Source organism: Megalobrama amblycephala, linkage group LG9 (genome assembly GCF_018812025.1).
Source record: "Megalobrama amblycephala isolate DHTTF-2021 linkage group LG9, ASM1881202v1, whole genome shotgun sequence".
Classification (NCBI taxonomy): domain Eukaryota; kingdom Metazoa; phylum Chordata; class Actinopteri; order Cypriniformes; family Xenocyprididae; genus Megalobrama; species Megalobrama amblycephala.
In genome coordinates this window covers 33,910,259-33,927,102 of record NC_063052.1, presented here as the reverse complement: position 1 = coordinate 33,927,102, position 16,844 = coordinate 33,910,259, and the positions used below count along the sequence as shown (strand labels likewise).

General features: G+C 38.0%; 1 protein-coding gene across 4 annotated transcripts; it reads left to right on the top strand.

The window, feature by feature from the left end:
- Positions 1 to 1,895: 1,895 nt before the first annotated feature.
- LOC125275765 (CMP-N-acetylneuraminate-beta-galactosamide-alpha-2,3-sialyltransferase 1-like) lies at positions 1,896 to 15,352 on the top strand. 4 transcript variants are annotated; one of them, XM_048203021.1, is made up of 7 exons: positions 4,354 to 4,490; positions 7,732 to 8,032; positions 10,971 to 11,164; positions 11,240 to 11,419; positions 11,530 to 11,575; positions 12,185 to 12,304; positions 14,656 to 15,352. In XM_048203021.1, exons 2-7 carry the CDS (start codon positions 7,763 to 7,765, stop codon positions 14,818 to 14,820), a joined length of 975 nt encoding a protein of 324 aa, XP_048058978.1. In that variant the 5' UTR covers positions 4,354 to 4,490; positions 7,732 to 7,762; the 3' UTR covers positions 14,821 to 15,352. The 4 variants fall into 4 exon arrangements, with proteins under 4 accessions (XP_048058975.1, XP_048058978.1, XP_048058977.1 ...); XM_048203020.1 differs by lacking the exon at positions 4,354 to 4,490 and adding an exon at positions 6,391 to 7,375; XM_048203019.1 differs by lacking the exon at positions 4,354 to 4,490 and adding an exon at positions 6,392 to 7,639.
- Positions 15,353 to 16,844: the final 1,492 nt, after the last annotated feature.

Below are 16,844 nucleotides of genomic sequence, written 5' to 3'. Positions count from 1 at the left end.
TAACACATTAAGGGCCAGATTTACTAAACAGGGCAAATTAGCGTGAGAGCGCAATTCCAGAAATGTGTTGATGGGAGTGGCAAGTTTTGCACGTGATCTGCTGACATGCAAATTAAAGAACACAGACATGCTCAGATTATTTACATAATGATTAACGCAATATACCAAGAGCAGTGCAAATTAGAGTTGGGTCGCAAATAAACAGAGCTGAATCCTGATGCTGATGTTCTCATCAGGTGTGGGTCGACACAGGTGCAACTTAACATGTAATCTGACAAACAAATACACATATACTGTATAATATAGTTTGCCAAGCTATGTTGGCCTATAGATATAGGCAAATGATATGTTTGGATAAGGTCTTACTCTGGCATTTCAAAGAAATGAATAATCCTTCTTTCATGCGCTCTCTGTTCTTTGCGGTGTCTCCTCCTAACATTAACAATTGCAGCCATGTCACATAATGGGTTCAGACATGCTTTTTTAAGGCGTTAAATAATGGTGTAAATACCAGTAAATTGACGAGCGCAAACATTAGTAAATCACATTGTGTGATTCATTTAACTGCTCTCCTACCATAAATTTTGCATCTGAAAGGGAAACTCGTAAAAATGCATATGCAATAAAGTCAGCTGCAAACACAACTCAGTCCACGTGTTTTCAGCGCTAATTTTACACTGCGTGTCTTTAGTAAATCCCGACAGTAGTTTTTTAACGCCAAAAGAGGGTTTGCGCTGGCACAAGCTGTTAGTAAATCTGGCCCTAAGTCTTTTTGTTTGAATCTCGTTTTCTTGATTTATCGCGAGTATCATGTTTTACCATGACTAATATCAATCTATTTTACTGCAGTGTGCAACAAGTGTCTCAAAGCAGCCACTGAGCGAACGCACAGAGTAGCACTTGTAGCAAATTAGCTCAAAATAAATATGAATAATTAATCATAACTAGTTATAATTAATTATTAATATTTTAATCAGTTAATAAAATTAACTTAATGTAATAAAATTAATATTACAATCAATTAACCTGTTGTTCAATGAACACACAGTGTTAATTGTTTATTAATTCTAAGAAATGTTCATTTCCAGGTTATGGGAAATAACAATCTTATTCTTCTAAAGCCTGTAGTCAGGACCGACATGAATAGGGACTCCCGTATATGAGCGTAAAACACGGACAACCTTACGTGTGACATGAACAAGACTTTATTAACTAGACTAAACACTTAAACTACTCTAACATTCACACACATACATGCATACAGTTTACCAAGAGAGAGAGAGAGCTAAAGCAGAGTACAGGAAGCAAGAGGTTACAGCATTGTTGGACATTTCAGCAGATCAACAGCCTTGAGCAAACCATCAGTGTAGTTTTAACAGGCCCATCTTTAAAAGGGGTAAGGATACTCAATGTATTCGATAATGAGACTAAGTTTGATACTTGCATGTCTCTCCAAGTTGAATTAAAACTGTCCTGATGCAATTTGTGGAGGTTTCCGTTGAATCTTTGCTGATATTGTCTTGATGAAAGAGAACCAGTTGGATTCAGAGGATCTTTGGTGAATGGAAGGTCTAGGCCGAGGCCTGGCACAAGCTTGGGGTTCCTTAGAAGCTTCTAGCTTCTTACAGCATCATCTTGACGTCAGCATTTGTCAGTAAAAAAAGAAGAAGAGGAGGACGAGCAGGAAGAGAGGGGGTTCCTTGTGATCAGTGAATATAAGGGGTGAAGATGTCACACCCTCTTGAGGTGTCTGAGCCAATAAGGAGTTCCCCTTTCAGAGGGAAGTTTTACGAGTCTTTGTTCTGTAGCAAGATATTAGCATAAGACACTGGATTGGATGAATGAGAGAATAACCTTCTATCTTCCTATAATTCTAACATGTCACAGAGTTAGTAACATGCAGGGTTCGAATTACGGGGGAGTTAAGGGGAGCTCGGCTCCCCTGAAAAGGACCTGGGCTCCCCTGAAAGCCTACTTTGAGACATTTAGGGGGAGCTCTAAAACACTGTCCATTTTTTGTGTCGCATATAGATTTTGATTTTCTGTACATTAAGGTTCCTGAAATAAATGATGATATTAAAAATGTGTCAATGTTGTGTGTTTATTCGCTCATTACATTACTATTTCCGAACACTATTTTCCGCTGTGTCTCCTGCTGTGACCATCCATGCGTGGCGGCGCTTCACTGAAATTACTACGTTTACGTCACCACTTGAACTTCTCACTGAGTTGGTATTTGAATGTTAGCTTAACTTCAAGTTCAAAACATACTTTATTCGTTTTTTGGAACACTCTGTGGATACTAATAAGAATGTCAAAAAGAAAGCAGCCAAACCTCAGTCAATTTGGATTTACAAAACAAACGAAGAGGAGTGATGACAGCGCACCAGCTACAACTAGCTTGCCGGTGATACCGTCGGCGCTGCCGCCGCTAAAAGTTGCTGCTAGTGACAGCACCAGCACCGAGGATAGCGAGACTTTGGCGCCAGAAACCACCGCTGTGACCTGCAGCGGACCAGGCGATCATGCAACACCTTTCAACTGGACAACAAAGCAATGGAGTGAGTGGAGAATCAGGAATACATGGCTCTACTCCAAAAATCAGAAGTTAGGATGTACAGTATGCATGGAGGCAAAAAGCCTGTTGCTCGCCGAAAGAGCAACGGGAGTACATCTGTCAGAGGAATGGATGAATGGAGAGGTCAGCAGCGAGTCACAGAATAACCTGCGGAAAAAGATTTACAAGCATCGGGACAGTTTGGCACACAAAAGAGCGGTTGAGATTTCGGAGATGAAGGAAAAGGATGTGCTCCCAAACAAGGTACTTGAAGTAAATGCTAATTTAATGCAAGAAACAGCTACGTCTTTCAGATCTGCTTATATGGTGGCCAAGGAAAAAATGGCCTACAGAAAGCTCCCTGCTGTAATGTCCCTTCAAAAACTTAATGGTGCAAACGTGGGAAATGTGCACAAATCAGACCATGCTTGTGCTGAAATAATCGGACATATCGCCAGTGAAATGAGAGCTAAATTTGTTTCAAAAATAAAAGAACTGGGATCACGAATCAGTATCACGATAGATGAGAGCACAGTTCATGGCCTGGCTTATATGATCATTTATGTGCGGTGTGACATGACAGGAACGGGGGAAGTGGATAATGTTTTTTTAGATATCGTTGAGCTTTCAGAAGGCACGGATGCCGAATCGATGTACAAAAGTTTGAGGAAAAGCTTGAGACAAGCGGGACTGGATGATGAGTTTCTGGGAAAAAATCTCATCTGCATTGCAACGGATGGAGCAGCGGTACTGACGGGCAGAGTCGGCGGACTCGTCACTAAACTCAAACAAGATTTCCCCAAAGTTCAGTCAATACACTGTCTAGCTCACCGACTTGAGTTAGCTGTCAAAGACTCACTTAAGGAAGTAGCTGGATGTAACCAATTTGAGTTTTTTATCTCAAAACTTTACGCCCTCTATAACCAGTCATCAAAAAACGCCCGTTTGCTCCAGGAGGCAGCTACAGGTTTGAACATGCAAATCCTAAAAATAGGTCAAATCTTTACAATTCGTTGGGTGGCTAGTAGTTTTCGCACTGTGAAGGCAGTATGGAACGATTATCCTGCACTGGCGCACCAATTCAGAACAGCCATGGAAGACACATCTCGCTGCGACACAGAGAGGCAGAAATTCAGGGGCCTGCACAAACTCCTTACAAGCACAGGTTTTTTGGCTGATTTGGCATGTATGAAGGATGTACTGCGAGAATTACAAAATCTGTCGCTAAAACTGCAACGCAAACAAACATCTTTAGTTGATGCAAGTTGCCACATTCAGCAGACCATTGACGTCTTGACAGCCATGAAAGCAAGTGGAGGAAAATCCACACAAAAAGCCGAACAACGCATATCGACTGGCCTGTTCAAAGATGTTGAGCTTATAGAGAGCAGGCCGAAGATAAACCGTCTTCAGTTCAATCAGTCTATTATCAACAGCCTAAAGAAGAGACTGCCCGAACCGGACCTTGTCCAGATGCTGAAACCGCTGGATAAACGCTTTTGGCCACAGCAACATAGCGCCCGTATCCTATATGGGGAAACTGAGGTTCGAGCATTGGCAAAAACACTGGGAGAACCGGCCCGAGAGGCTGTCGAGGAGTTCCGGGACTTTAAATTGCAAAACAGAGCACCAGGGAAAACGCTTGTCAAACTTCAAACAGCAAGTCTGACCTACTTGCCGTCCTCAGCTGAGTGTGAGAGGGGATTTTCTGCCGTGAATTCTACTGACAGCAAGTATCGCAACAAGTTGCGTGAACAAAGCCTCTCCTCGCTTCTCTTCGTGGATCTGAATGGACCCCCTTTGGAGCAATTTGACCCTCTGCCTTTTGTATCATCTTGGATTAAAGCCGGTCACCGACCCTCAACATCCTGGGTTACAGGACGGAAAGCAAAGACAGAAGACCCCAGGCCTCTGTGGTCACTTCTGATTTAAGGTAAGAATCATGGAATTACTTACTTGATCTGTTTGTGAGGATTGGCCCTAATCCTATTTAATATTGATGTATTTTTTTTATGATTGTTATGTGAGTTATTCTGTTTTTTTATCATGATTTGCATGATGTAGGCCTAAGCGCGGTTGATTCAGAACCGTGGACAGAGCTGTTTGCCCTAACACTGACAACACTGACTGACGCTTGCGTTTTAAAGTAAACAGTTTACTAAGTAAACAATAGGTTTACTGTAAACCTATTGTTTTAAATGCCCTAACATGCACCAAAAGCGTTAAAGTCAGTCAGGGAGGATCGGAAAATCGGGCTCCCCCGAAAGCCACTTTGTAATTCGAACCCTGGTAACATGTAACATAAATTACCAAATAGGAAATTAAAGTTGGAGTCCGTAGATACCAAACATGCTGCCAATGTGATCTCAGTTAACTATACATTTGCAACTATGGAACATTAATACCAAAATAGTTCAAAAGAGAGAATTAATACATAGAATAAAGCCTATAAAAGGAAAGTCATGAGATGGGAAAATTGGATACATGTTTATACATTTCCCAAGTGGTTATATAGAGAATACATAGGATTAAGAGAGTTTATTTGTCCTTCTCAGGAAGAATGAGTCACTAGTCTCTCCAGAATTCTTCTGGATCATAAAAGTACCATATAACTGTAACAGGACACCTAGGTTGGCCTGTGTGCTAGCAACATTGGGATGCTGGTTACAGTTTTAGGGGGATGAGTTCAGAGAACTTTGATAGTGAGAGTGAGTTTATTATTCATTATTCATTTAATTCATTAAATACAATGAATAATTGTGTGGCTGATTGGTCCAGACGTTACACACTATACCAACTTTCAACACACAAATGTATCTAATATGATAAGCAGCGCTGCTTTAACCATGGCGACTGTGGCATAATAAAAGATCCGCTGCTGTCGAGCTGTGTGTCGCACTCGTCTCTCATTAGTAATCGCTCCAGTGGGCTTGTTACTGCTCTCACAGCATTAGGTCCTGCTCTGACATACTACAGTAACGTTAATAATCTCTCCATGAACATGATTTCTGCCTGAGTCCCATCCCGATTCTTTTCCACTGGCTGTAGACGTGAAGACAACACATCCCATGATTCCGTGAAATCAAGGTGTCATCGAGCTTCGCCTTTGTTTTGAATTAGCGATCTTTAGAGGCGAAAGTTTACATATTGTGGCTTTAACAGAACAAATATTCACATATCTCTGTGATCTCCCAGATGAAATTTAGTTTTAAAGTAACCAGCAGTTTAATGTTTGCGAATGACTCCTAATTGTATCCTAATTTAGTTACTTGGTGTTTGGTAATGAAGGGCCTACTTTGCCTCAGCAACACTGACTCAATGACAACAACTCATTTATAAGAAGACAACTGATGGCACCTGTATTCATAGCAACTAGTTTTTAACCAATTAATCATTTGATGGTTAATCATAAATATAGGGGGTTGCTGCTCGGTAATGTTTTCAAGAACATTATGTAAATTGGTATACTATTTAGCCTAGGCTACCAAAATGAACACCAAAACTTAACATGAAACTTAACATGACTGTTAAAAATTATAGCAATTCATGCTAAAAATTAATAGAAAGCTGGCAGCCTGCACGTTTCTTGACCACCTTCTCCCATATGGATCAATTTTCTGTTCTGATCACATCAAGTCTCTGGCACCAATCAGAGTCCACAATTTTATGATGTCATCATTTAGACTTCTTACAAAGTATTTTACAGTATTTTAAAAATACAAAAATACAAAACACTAAAGTATTTTGATACAAAATACAAAGCCATTTTCATCAACCCTATCAAATACAAATTACAAAATACTATTTTGTATTTGAAATAGGCCTACATGTATCATAAATACTGCCCATCCCTGGGAGGAAACAATGACTCCTTTTTACTGTTCTTGTTAAAGCGTTGTTTTAAATCAGAGAGACGTGAATGCAAACAGTGTTGTAATGATCATGAGGTGTGTAGAAGAGAAACCCCTCCTCTGCTTCATCCCTCATATTTAACCTGATCATCTACCACTAGATTCACACATCTGACACCCATTCTTCAGGATTATTGCTATTATTCCAGATTGTTTAAAATTTGTGTATTTTTCCAAACATCTGGTAGGTTAACACTATTTCCTTTTAATTAATATCAGTTTCTCTCTTTGTTACATACTGCAAAACGACTCTTCAGTTTGAACACTCATGCAGTGTCATTAAATGTAATACAATGGGTCTTCAGTTCATTTGTGTGTGTGTGTGGGTGGGTGTGGGTGTAGTTATCTTTGTGAGGACCAGTCTGATTAGAGTCATGACAAAGTAAGTAAAATGAGGACCTCTTGGCCGGTCCTCACTTTCTGACACCCCTTTAAAGTGCTGTTAAGACTTTGTTTTAGGGATAATGTTAGAAGGTTAAAGATAGGTTTAAGGTAAGGGTTAGGGGTTGGCACTAGTTTTGATGATTAGGTTTAGGGCAAAGGACTATAGGGATTGCATTATACCAGATTGCCTGGACCGAACCCGAGTTCGATTGCTCCCCCCTCCCCCTGCGCCCACTGGACTGTGTTCACATTATATTATTTAGGTCCGACCCGTGGTTCGTTTGCGTCATAAAACCAGCAGCTGTTTACTACGTTGCTTAGTAACGATGGCACAGGAGAAGGCGGCAAAATGCATAATGTTGCTCTCCTCACATTTATATTTTTGTTTTTGAACCGTTGGTTTTGTTCATAACGGCTCTTGCGTCTATCTGCTGCGAATGTAGAATGCTGAAGGCGAGCAGAAATGAGAAAAGCTACGCTACAGCTCTCTGTTTGCAGCACGCCAGTCACGCTAGTCGGGAAAGTGAGTGAAACACACACACAAACACATATTTTTATCAAATTATACGGCATTATTAGCGGTTCACTTCTGCAATTTGGTACGTTTGCATCCATATCAGAAGCGAACCGTACCGGAGTTCACTTGAACCGCACCCCAGACCACCCTTTTTAAGTGGACTCGGGTACGGTTCGCGGGTGCGCACCCGAGTTCAGAAGATAGTGTTCACATCATCCAAACGTACCGAACTCTGACATCAATCGAACCCGGGTGCAAAATTCAAAATAGGTAAAAACACCCACGGAAAAGGCCATATTTTCATGTTTAAGAGTGTAATAATGAATTGCACACTAATATATTTGTTCTCTTCTCGGCTGTAGGATTTGAAACCCTCTTCAACCAGCTGAAAATATGGTTTCCTTCACTAAACGGAGATCTCCGTACATCACAGCGCTCTTCCGTTTTAGCATCTTTGTTCTTATGCTCCTCCAAAACGCGGTGATCTATACTGTACTCAAAACATCTGTTGACTCCACCAAAGGAGGTTTGTGCGCTTGTGATAAATGTGTCCGGGATCTGAACGATGATGACTGGTTCTTCACGCGGTTCAACCCCACAGTTCCGCCTCTGATGAACAAGAGAAACAGTGTGTTGAGGACAGATGTCTACAGATGGTGGAAGGTACGTGGAGGTCTGAAAATCAAGAGACTGAGGTTGGTTTGATCACGGTTAATAAATATCATAACTGGGTCATTAATTTGCAGAAAAAATATGAAAATCATCAGCTCAAGTGTAGGTTGCCATATGGACTAAATAAAGGACATCAATAATGACATCAGGCAACAGTAAAGTCTAGGGACTGGACGTTTTAATAATTTAAAAAGCGTTATAATCATTTTAAAGGCTTAAAGTGGTTCAGATTTATATCTGTGTCACCAATTATTGAATTAATAAATTAGTAAATAAATTAATAATTTAGTAAAAATCATAATGTCTGAAATAGTATAATTTGGTTTAAATAAACTTCATGACAAGTGAACAACTTCATGAATTTAAAAAGTAGAAACACTTCTGTGACATTAAATGTCTTTTTTTAAATTAATGAACAAAAGGATAGTTCACCCAAAAAGGAAAATTCTGTCATCATTTACTCACCCTCAAGTTGTTCCAAACCTCTGTGAGTTTCTTTTTTCTGCTGAACACCAAAGAAGATATTTTGAAAAATGTTGGTAACCAAACAGTTGATGGCCCCATTGACTTCCATAGTATTTTTTTCTTTAATATTATGGAAGTCAATGGGGCCCATCAACTTTTTGGTTACCCATGTTCTTTAAAATTCTTTTTTTGTGTGTGTTCAGCAGAATAAATAAATTTATACAGGTGGAACAACTTGAGGGTGAGTAAATGAAAATTTTCATTTTTGAGTGAACTATCTGTTTAAGCATTCACTTGGATCTTACCATTTGTTCCACCAGCGATTTATTTTGAACAAATAATGAAAATTGCCCTATACATATGCTCTCTTAGAGGTCTGAGGATTCCCACACACCTTTTAATATCTCTAAGAAGTAGGCCCTTACTTCAACCCATTTTAAGAGACATTTCTTCTCAGATATTCTTAATAAAATAATATTTAATATAAAATAATATTATCTCAACTCTTTTATCAGTTCAGAGATTCCAGTGCAAGGATTTCCCAGAAGCTGAAGTTCTGATTGTTGAACACATAGTGGCAGCACAGACCAACAATTTTCTGTTATTTGTGTGTGTGCGTGTGTGTTTCAACAATGTGTCCTTTATACAAACACATATATTATTAATGCATTTTCCTTAGATCTTTTAATAAATTAAAATAATTAAAGTAATTAAAATGAACAGTTAATTTATCACCTTTGTGAAAAGTGTACTTCTGATTCTTTATAAAATACATTAATTAATAACTGTCTACTGGGCTTTATTTAGGTCAAGGGAAATTATAAATATGGAAAGGAATTAATTTTAAGTTAATTCTCAAGTTATTTTAATCTCTGCAGAAACAATGGCACCATTTTGATATAATTTATTACTTTTTTTAAGTATTCTTTATTATATAAATATTTTGTTGTGGAATACTTTGTTTGCCAACTTTAAACAAAGTTTAATGCAATTTATGTTAGCATTGTTTTCATTTTATTTTAAAGGGGTCTTGACATGAGAAATCAAATTTGCCTTCAGTTAACATATAACAGGTCTTTGTACTATTAAATCATCCTGCAAATTTCATAGCAATGTTCTCCTAATTATAAACAAAGCATTTATTTAAATAAGCTCCAAAAATGGCTCATTTTGATAGGATCGGTGATGTCACATGGGCAAATATATCCAGAGGAAGACATCAATGATTATACCAGTGTTTTTATTGTGGGGAATATACACAATTTTTTACCATGGGGCTCCCCTGAAATGCATTTGAGCTAGCATGGTTTTGGGCTAATTTTGAGTAGCAATTGGGTGGGTTTTGTCAAAGTCCATTTAAGACAAGTTATTTCACTCGGCAGCCATCTTTGAAACGCCTCTCGGGCATCCAAGTGCAGCTCCTATCTCTTTGAATGGGGAAACATCAAATTCTCCAAAGCTGTTTGCCAAGCTGTAAATTAAATTTCATATTTGAAATCACCAATGAAATCTGACAAAAACGGTCTCATAAATTTTGTTTCTAAACGCTCAAATCATGACAAAAAAATTTATTTTTCAGGCTGGATCAAGCTAATGCGCATGCACGGACCTAAATGCGCATCTCTTGTGCCTCGTTTCGGAGGTGCGAGTCTGACTGTTTCTATAGGAACCGGAGCTTGTGACATTACCAGTCGGCAATTGGCTCTTATTTAGAAGGCACTTATTCCACCATGTTGCGCGTTGCACTTTCTCCCATTCAAAACAATATGAGTGACATGTCTTGTTATTCTATAGTCTTTGGTTTTGTTGTGAAAACCAGACAACCCTGGAATTACGTCATCGCATCATAGGCCCCACCCACTGGCGTTCAGTTCCTTAACAGCTGACACTTGCCTACACTGGATATGAGCATTGTGTCAAAAGTAAATAGAACCCATCATAATCACTGACACTGTCTGCACTGGATACAGTATACAGATGCGCGTTCAGTTTCTGACACTCCACGCGCTTGAGTCTGCTGACAACAGGACAAATGGAAGAGTGAAAGAATGTTCGCTTTGAGACGTCCCGTTTAAACAGCTAGTTTGCGTCTCTGTACAGACTTCAGAAAGATCCCAGTGTCAAAAACAATTGTATGGCTTATTTTAATTGCATTCCGGATCGAATTATGTTTATTCAGAGCATTTTGCTTTGTAAAGAGGCATAATGGAGAGCTTGCAAAGAAACCTTTTGTTGGCAGACGAAGCAGCCAACTGTTTCAGAACTGTATCAGAGAAGCTGCATCACAAACTCTAAGTAAATGATCTCATAATGTTTTGTCTGTAAATTATGGTTTTCTGCATACATGTTTTTTATTGTGCAAAAAACTTTAATATTATAATAAAAAAAAATCCATATCATGTGACTTCTTCACAAAGATTCTGAAAGCTCTTAAACCCGTTCATGTGTTTTAACGTTCGTATAGGGTCTACAATCTGAATCCTCTAAAGTCAACTACACAGATGTGGTGGACAAATTGTTTTCTCTCTTTCCCGATGAAGAACACTACTCAGACGCTGGTCCAGATCGCTGCAGAACCTGTGCTGTGGTGGGAAACTCTGGGAACCTCCTCGGATCCCGCTATGGTCAACTAATAGACAGCCATGACTTTGTCATAAGGTATGTTATTTTCTATTTTGAAGTCTCTACAATGTATGCAACCAAAGATGATTGTTAAAAATGCTCTTACCTCAGGATAAATAAGGGTCCGACAAAGGGTTTCGAGAATGATGTGGGATCTAAGACCACTCACCGGATTCTGTATCCCGAGAGCGCTGTCGATGTGGATAACTCCACCCATCTGGTGCTTCTGCCCTTTAAGATTACAGACATGCGCTGGCTCATCAGTGTCTTCACCACTAGACACATCACAAGGTACAATTATTTCATCAATACACGCTTACAGGATTATTTCAAAGCTTCCAGACACGCATCTTTCACATTTCATGGCAATTATCTTAATGCAGTGAATCTTTGTTCCTCAGCACTTATATTAGAGTGAGACCTACAGTAAATGCAGATAGAGACAAGGTATCTATCAAGAATCATATTCCTGAACAAATCATTAAAATGTGCATGATTAAGTCACCTGAAGTGTACACTCTTAAGGGTAAAGGTTCCAAGAGTTGACAGAAACATTTTTATTAAGCCCTGTTCACACCAAGAATGATAACTATAAGGATAACCTGGCAATAAAGCTCTTTCTGATTCTGATTCTGATTATAACGATAACTAGCATCCACACCAGTGGACAATATTGTTCTGTTTATTTTAAACAGAAACTGTTTAGTTTTGTCTTCTGCAGCTTTAAATGCTCAAGCTCTTTAAAGCACGATGGAATCTGATTGGCTGTCAGTGTTTTTATGGTTCATCAGCTAGAAAAAAATCATTCTGAAAGTGATCCCAATAATATTTCTCTGTGCTGTTATCATTATAGTTGTTGTGTGGACTTTGCTATTATATTATATTTAGAACAATTTTTGTAGAGTGATATCTTTATAGTTGTCGTCCTTGGTGTGAATGGGCATATAGTGTGAAAATCATTTTTTTTTCAACCTTTTGTGCAATCATGGAAAGACTGATGCCAATAAAGAACCTGTATTTTTAAGAGTGTATTGAATATTTTGATTATTCTTTAAGGTGATGATCATCCATCCTGCATTCATGAAATACATCTATGAGAGCTGGCTGGAGAAACATGGCAGATATCCTTCTACTGGCTTCATTACATTAATATTTGCCCTGCACATCTGCGATCAGGTAGATGTTTTGTCTATTTTTTCAGTTCCTCCAACTTTTGTCTCACAGAGCCAGACTATTTACTATTGGCATGAAGTCCATTCTAGTGTACTTTGCAAGAGACAATCTGATTGACACGTAAAAGGACCGTTTTGGTTTTACATGCCATTTAGAGGCATGTCTATAAATCATGGCATTCATTATTCCTATTCATTATTGCACAAGCTTAACTTATGAAACAAGGCATAGTAAACTGTTCTGTTTTGCAGTATATTTATTTTTGTCTGTATATCAAGTTTGATCACTAATAAATAACCATTTTATGCAGATGCTGACACAGACATATATGCAATGTAAACAGTGCACAATAAGGTGCTTGGATAATCCAGCTGTTAGGAACATACTAAAAATTTGGAATATTTTGACTCTTTCATGGGAAACTCCTCAAGCAAACTATTTAAATAGCCCCCATAAATGCAGAAGATTGTAAAAAGGCTTTTATAACCGTCTTTCTGGCTTGTAAAGTCAATGGTGTTGTGTCCTATTCATTGCCAAAATGTGGTCAATAAAGTCCAAAGTAATGCTTAGGATGTGTCACAGATGTTATCTCATATTTGAAACATTCTCTCCCCATATGTCGATTGTTCTTCTGTAAATGCTAACCATAAATTTTTATCTGATTTTAAATATTTATCTTGAGTCACCACTTAAATTTGCAAAGTTTTACCTGCTGACCACCTGTCACCAAGATTGTGGGCCTTCTTCAAACAGAAATACAACTTGAGAGAAAACAGACTGATTTATTTTTCAGATAAAATTATATCCTATTATTCATTATACACTGAAATCTTTGGCATTAGCTCTTATGTGTTCATGCTAGAGAAGTAGGCTATGACGCTGGTTTAATAACAAACCATTCTTCTAAATCAAATCATTTCAATTAATCGCTGATCCTGTTCATACATGCAATGTAAACTGCACAATAAAGGGCTCAGATGTTTCAAAGACCTAATGCATCCTTGCTGAATAAAAGTGTTGGTATGTACTTGAATGGTAGTGTACTTGTAGTTCATATTACAAATATTCAGATACAGACTTAGTGTGCAAAATCCAACAGACTGTTAATGAAAACCATGAGCATGTCGTACAGTATGTGTGCCATTAACATTATTGTTGTTGTTTTGTATTTAACCTTAGCTAAATGCAAATTAAAGTTTGATTTGCAGATAGCGATGATGATAACTGGAGCGTGAATTAAAGGTTAGTTCACCCAAAAATGAAAATGATGTCATTAATGACTCACCCTCATTTCATTCCAAACCCGTAAGACCTCCGTTCATCTTCGGAACACAGTTTAAGATATTTTAGATTTAGTCCGAGAGCTTTCTGTCCCTCCATTGAAAATGTATGTGCAGTATACTGTCCATGTCCAGAAAGGTAATAAAAACATCATCAAAGTAGTTCATGTGACATCAGTGGGTTAGTTAGAAGTTTTTGAAGCATCTTATATAGATTTTGGTCCAAAAATAATAAAAAAATGCGACTTTATTCAGCATTGTATTCTCTTCCGGAATCCTTTCCATTGAATTGATTCCACTGAATTGATTCCATTGAATCCTTTCATCTGTCAGCGTTGGTAATGCACTTTTATGTCGTTGTTTTTGGCGATTAGGACATCCGCGACATGCACACTTAGGCACCATTTTAAAAAATAGCTTGAATACACACCATTTAAAAAAAAATAGCTTGAATACAGCGTGTGTCTCCCTCAGACTGTAAACGAAACTCTGGCGCACCAGATAACACGTCAGCAGCGTCTTACGTCAGCGGTGCGCTGCGGTTCACTGAACCCGAGTCGTGAACCCGGATGAACAACAGACCCGGAAGACAAGACAATGCTGAATAAAGTCGTAGTTTTTGTTATTTTTGGACTAAAATGTATTTTAGATGCTTCAAAAACTTCTAACTAACCCACTGATGTCACATGGACTACTTTGATGATGTTTTTATTACCTTTATGGACATGGACAGTATACTGCACATACATTTTCAATGGATGGACAGAAAGCTCTCGGACTAAATCTAAAATATCTTACGCTGTGTTCCGAAGATGAACGGAGGTCTTACGGGTGTAGAACGACATGAGGGTGAGTCATTAATGACATATTTTCATTTTTGGGGGTGAACTAACCCTTTAAGGGTGTGAATTTCTACGGAGCTGGATTAGTTGTGGTTAGCTTTTGTTTTCTTATTAGCCCTGTATTACAGCACTAGCAAGTATGAACATGCGCAAGCTCATTTAATTTTTAAATGTTGATTTGAGAGAGTGCATTGCAAACACTGATGTCTTAATTTTTCAATCTCTCACACAGGTTAATGTTTTTGGGTTTGGAGCAAATAGTGACGGACACTGGCATCACTATTTTGACAGAAGTTTGACTCACTTCAGCAGAGGTGTTCATGGTGGAGACTTTGAAAATAAAACCATATATGAGCTTCTGCTGATAAACAAGATTTCTATGCATAAACGGTGGTAATGATGGCATTTCTCTCATTGTTACGTACTTGGCAAGGCTTTGAAAGAAAACTTGGCAAGGCTTTAAAAGCCTGCATTTTCAAAACAGAATTATTCATGTGATTTTTTTTTTTATGTATTGTTTATTTACCTGTATTTAACCAGACATATCAATTAAGAACAATATTCTCATTTACAATAGCCTGGCACGAGCATCTTGTCCATGTTAGCGTATTGTCCTTAATAGAGATAATTAAAAATATATTGCATCAGGTAAATAAATATATTAATATCAAGTAATGAATGGTATATTTAACAAACACAATGGTTTTATGTTTATGTCCTTTAATATGATTCTGTGAAGTTATGCATTTCTGTAAGGTATTATTGTTAAATTAAATTTTCACTTTTTTTTTTTTTAATTTTGAGTTTTGATACCGATTTTGATTTCACATGAAACATCAATTGTAATCTTAGCTATCAATTGTAACCTTAGCTATATCTTCTTAGCTATATAGCCAAAACGTGGTCAATAAAGTCCAAAGAAATGCTTAGGATGTGTCACAGACGTTATCTCATATTCGAAACATTCTCTCCCCATGTCGATTGTTCTTCTGTAAATGTTAACCATACATTTTTATCTGATTTTAAATATTTATCTTGAGTCACCACTTAAGTTTTACCTGCTGAACACCTGTCACCAAGATTGTGGGCCGTAGATAAAGTAGATAAACAGAAATACAACTTGAGAGTTGTATCTGTATCTGAATTTATTTTTCCAGATAAGAATTATATCCTATTATTCATTATACACCGAAATCTTTGGCATTAGCTCTTATGTGTTCATGCTAGAGAAGTAGGCTATGACGCTGGTTTAAAGGTCCCGTTCTTCGTGATCCCATGTTTCAAACTTTAGTTAGTGTGTAATGTTGTTGTTAGAGTATAAATAAAATCTGTAAAATTTTAAAGCTCAAAGTTCAATGCCAAGCGAGATATTTTATTTAACAGAAGTCGCCTACATCAAACGGCCAGTTTGGACTACATCCCTCTACTTCCTTCTTTAATGACGTCACTAAAACAGTTTTTTGACTAATCTCCGCCCACAGGAATACACAAGAGTTGCGTTTGTAGAGTGTGTTTGTCGCCATGTCGTCGAAACGCTGTTATTTTCATCCCGCAGTCCAATCACCGGGTCTGATTCCGGCTCAAATTGATAGGGTAAAATTAAAGACATGTTTACAATAACACTGAGCGCGTGCATCTCCACGTTATGGTAAGAGGCGTGACCTTTCCGGGCAAGGAGCGCTAAGCTGCTGTCGAATCACAACACAGGAACCGCTGGCACAATCAGAACTCGTTACGTATTTCTGAAGGAGGGACTTCATAGAACAAGGAAGTCATCAGCCCGTTTTTATGACAGTGGAAACAGCGGTATACAGATAAGTAAATTATGTGAAAATTACTGTGTTTTTTTACACGCGAAACATGAACACATGTTATATTGCACACTATAAACACAATCAAACTTCAAAAAAACACGAAAAACGGGACCTTTAATGACAAACCATTCTTCTAAATCAAATAATTTCAATTAATTGCTGATCCTGTTCACAAAAACATTCTGAAAATGATTTGTTCACCGTTCATGAATTGAACTGATCCGGTTCTCAAATTCAACTAATGATCTTCAATTAATGATCTTATTGACTTTTAACGGTCTCCTGATTTGTTCATGAGTCGGATTGATCAACTCACTAATCTAAAATGCTGCATGTCAAGTTGCCACGGGTTTAAGCGTCCCCAAATAAAATGATATTTAGAATCCCCCCCCTGGCCAAAACGGAATTGGGCTAGTTTTGAGTAGCAATTAGGTTTTGTTGTGAAAACCTGGCAACCCACATCGCCGTATCCATCTCAGGTTGCTTTGACTGTCAATGTATAAGTAGGCTTGTTGTCGTCCACTTGTCGTCAGTTTTTAACTTATATGTTGCCAAGGCTTCTTTTTTTGTGTGAAATATAAAACTTAAAATCATATAGCTAAGTTAA

Bases quoted from the DNA above. Each gene is read 5' to 3' on its own strand.
- LOC125275765 (XM_048203018.1), top strand. From the start codon at position 2,168: ATGCGTGGCGGCGCTTCACTGAAATTACTACGTTTACGTCACCACTTG.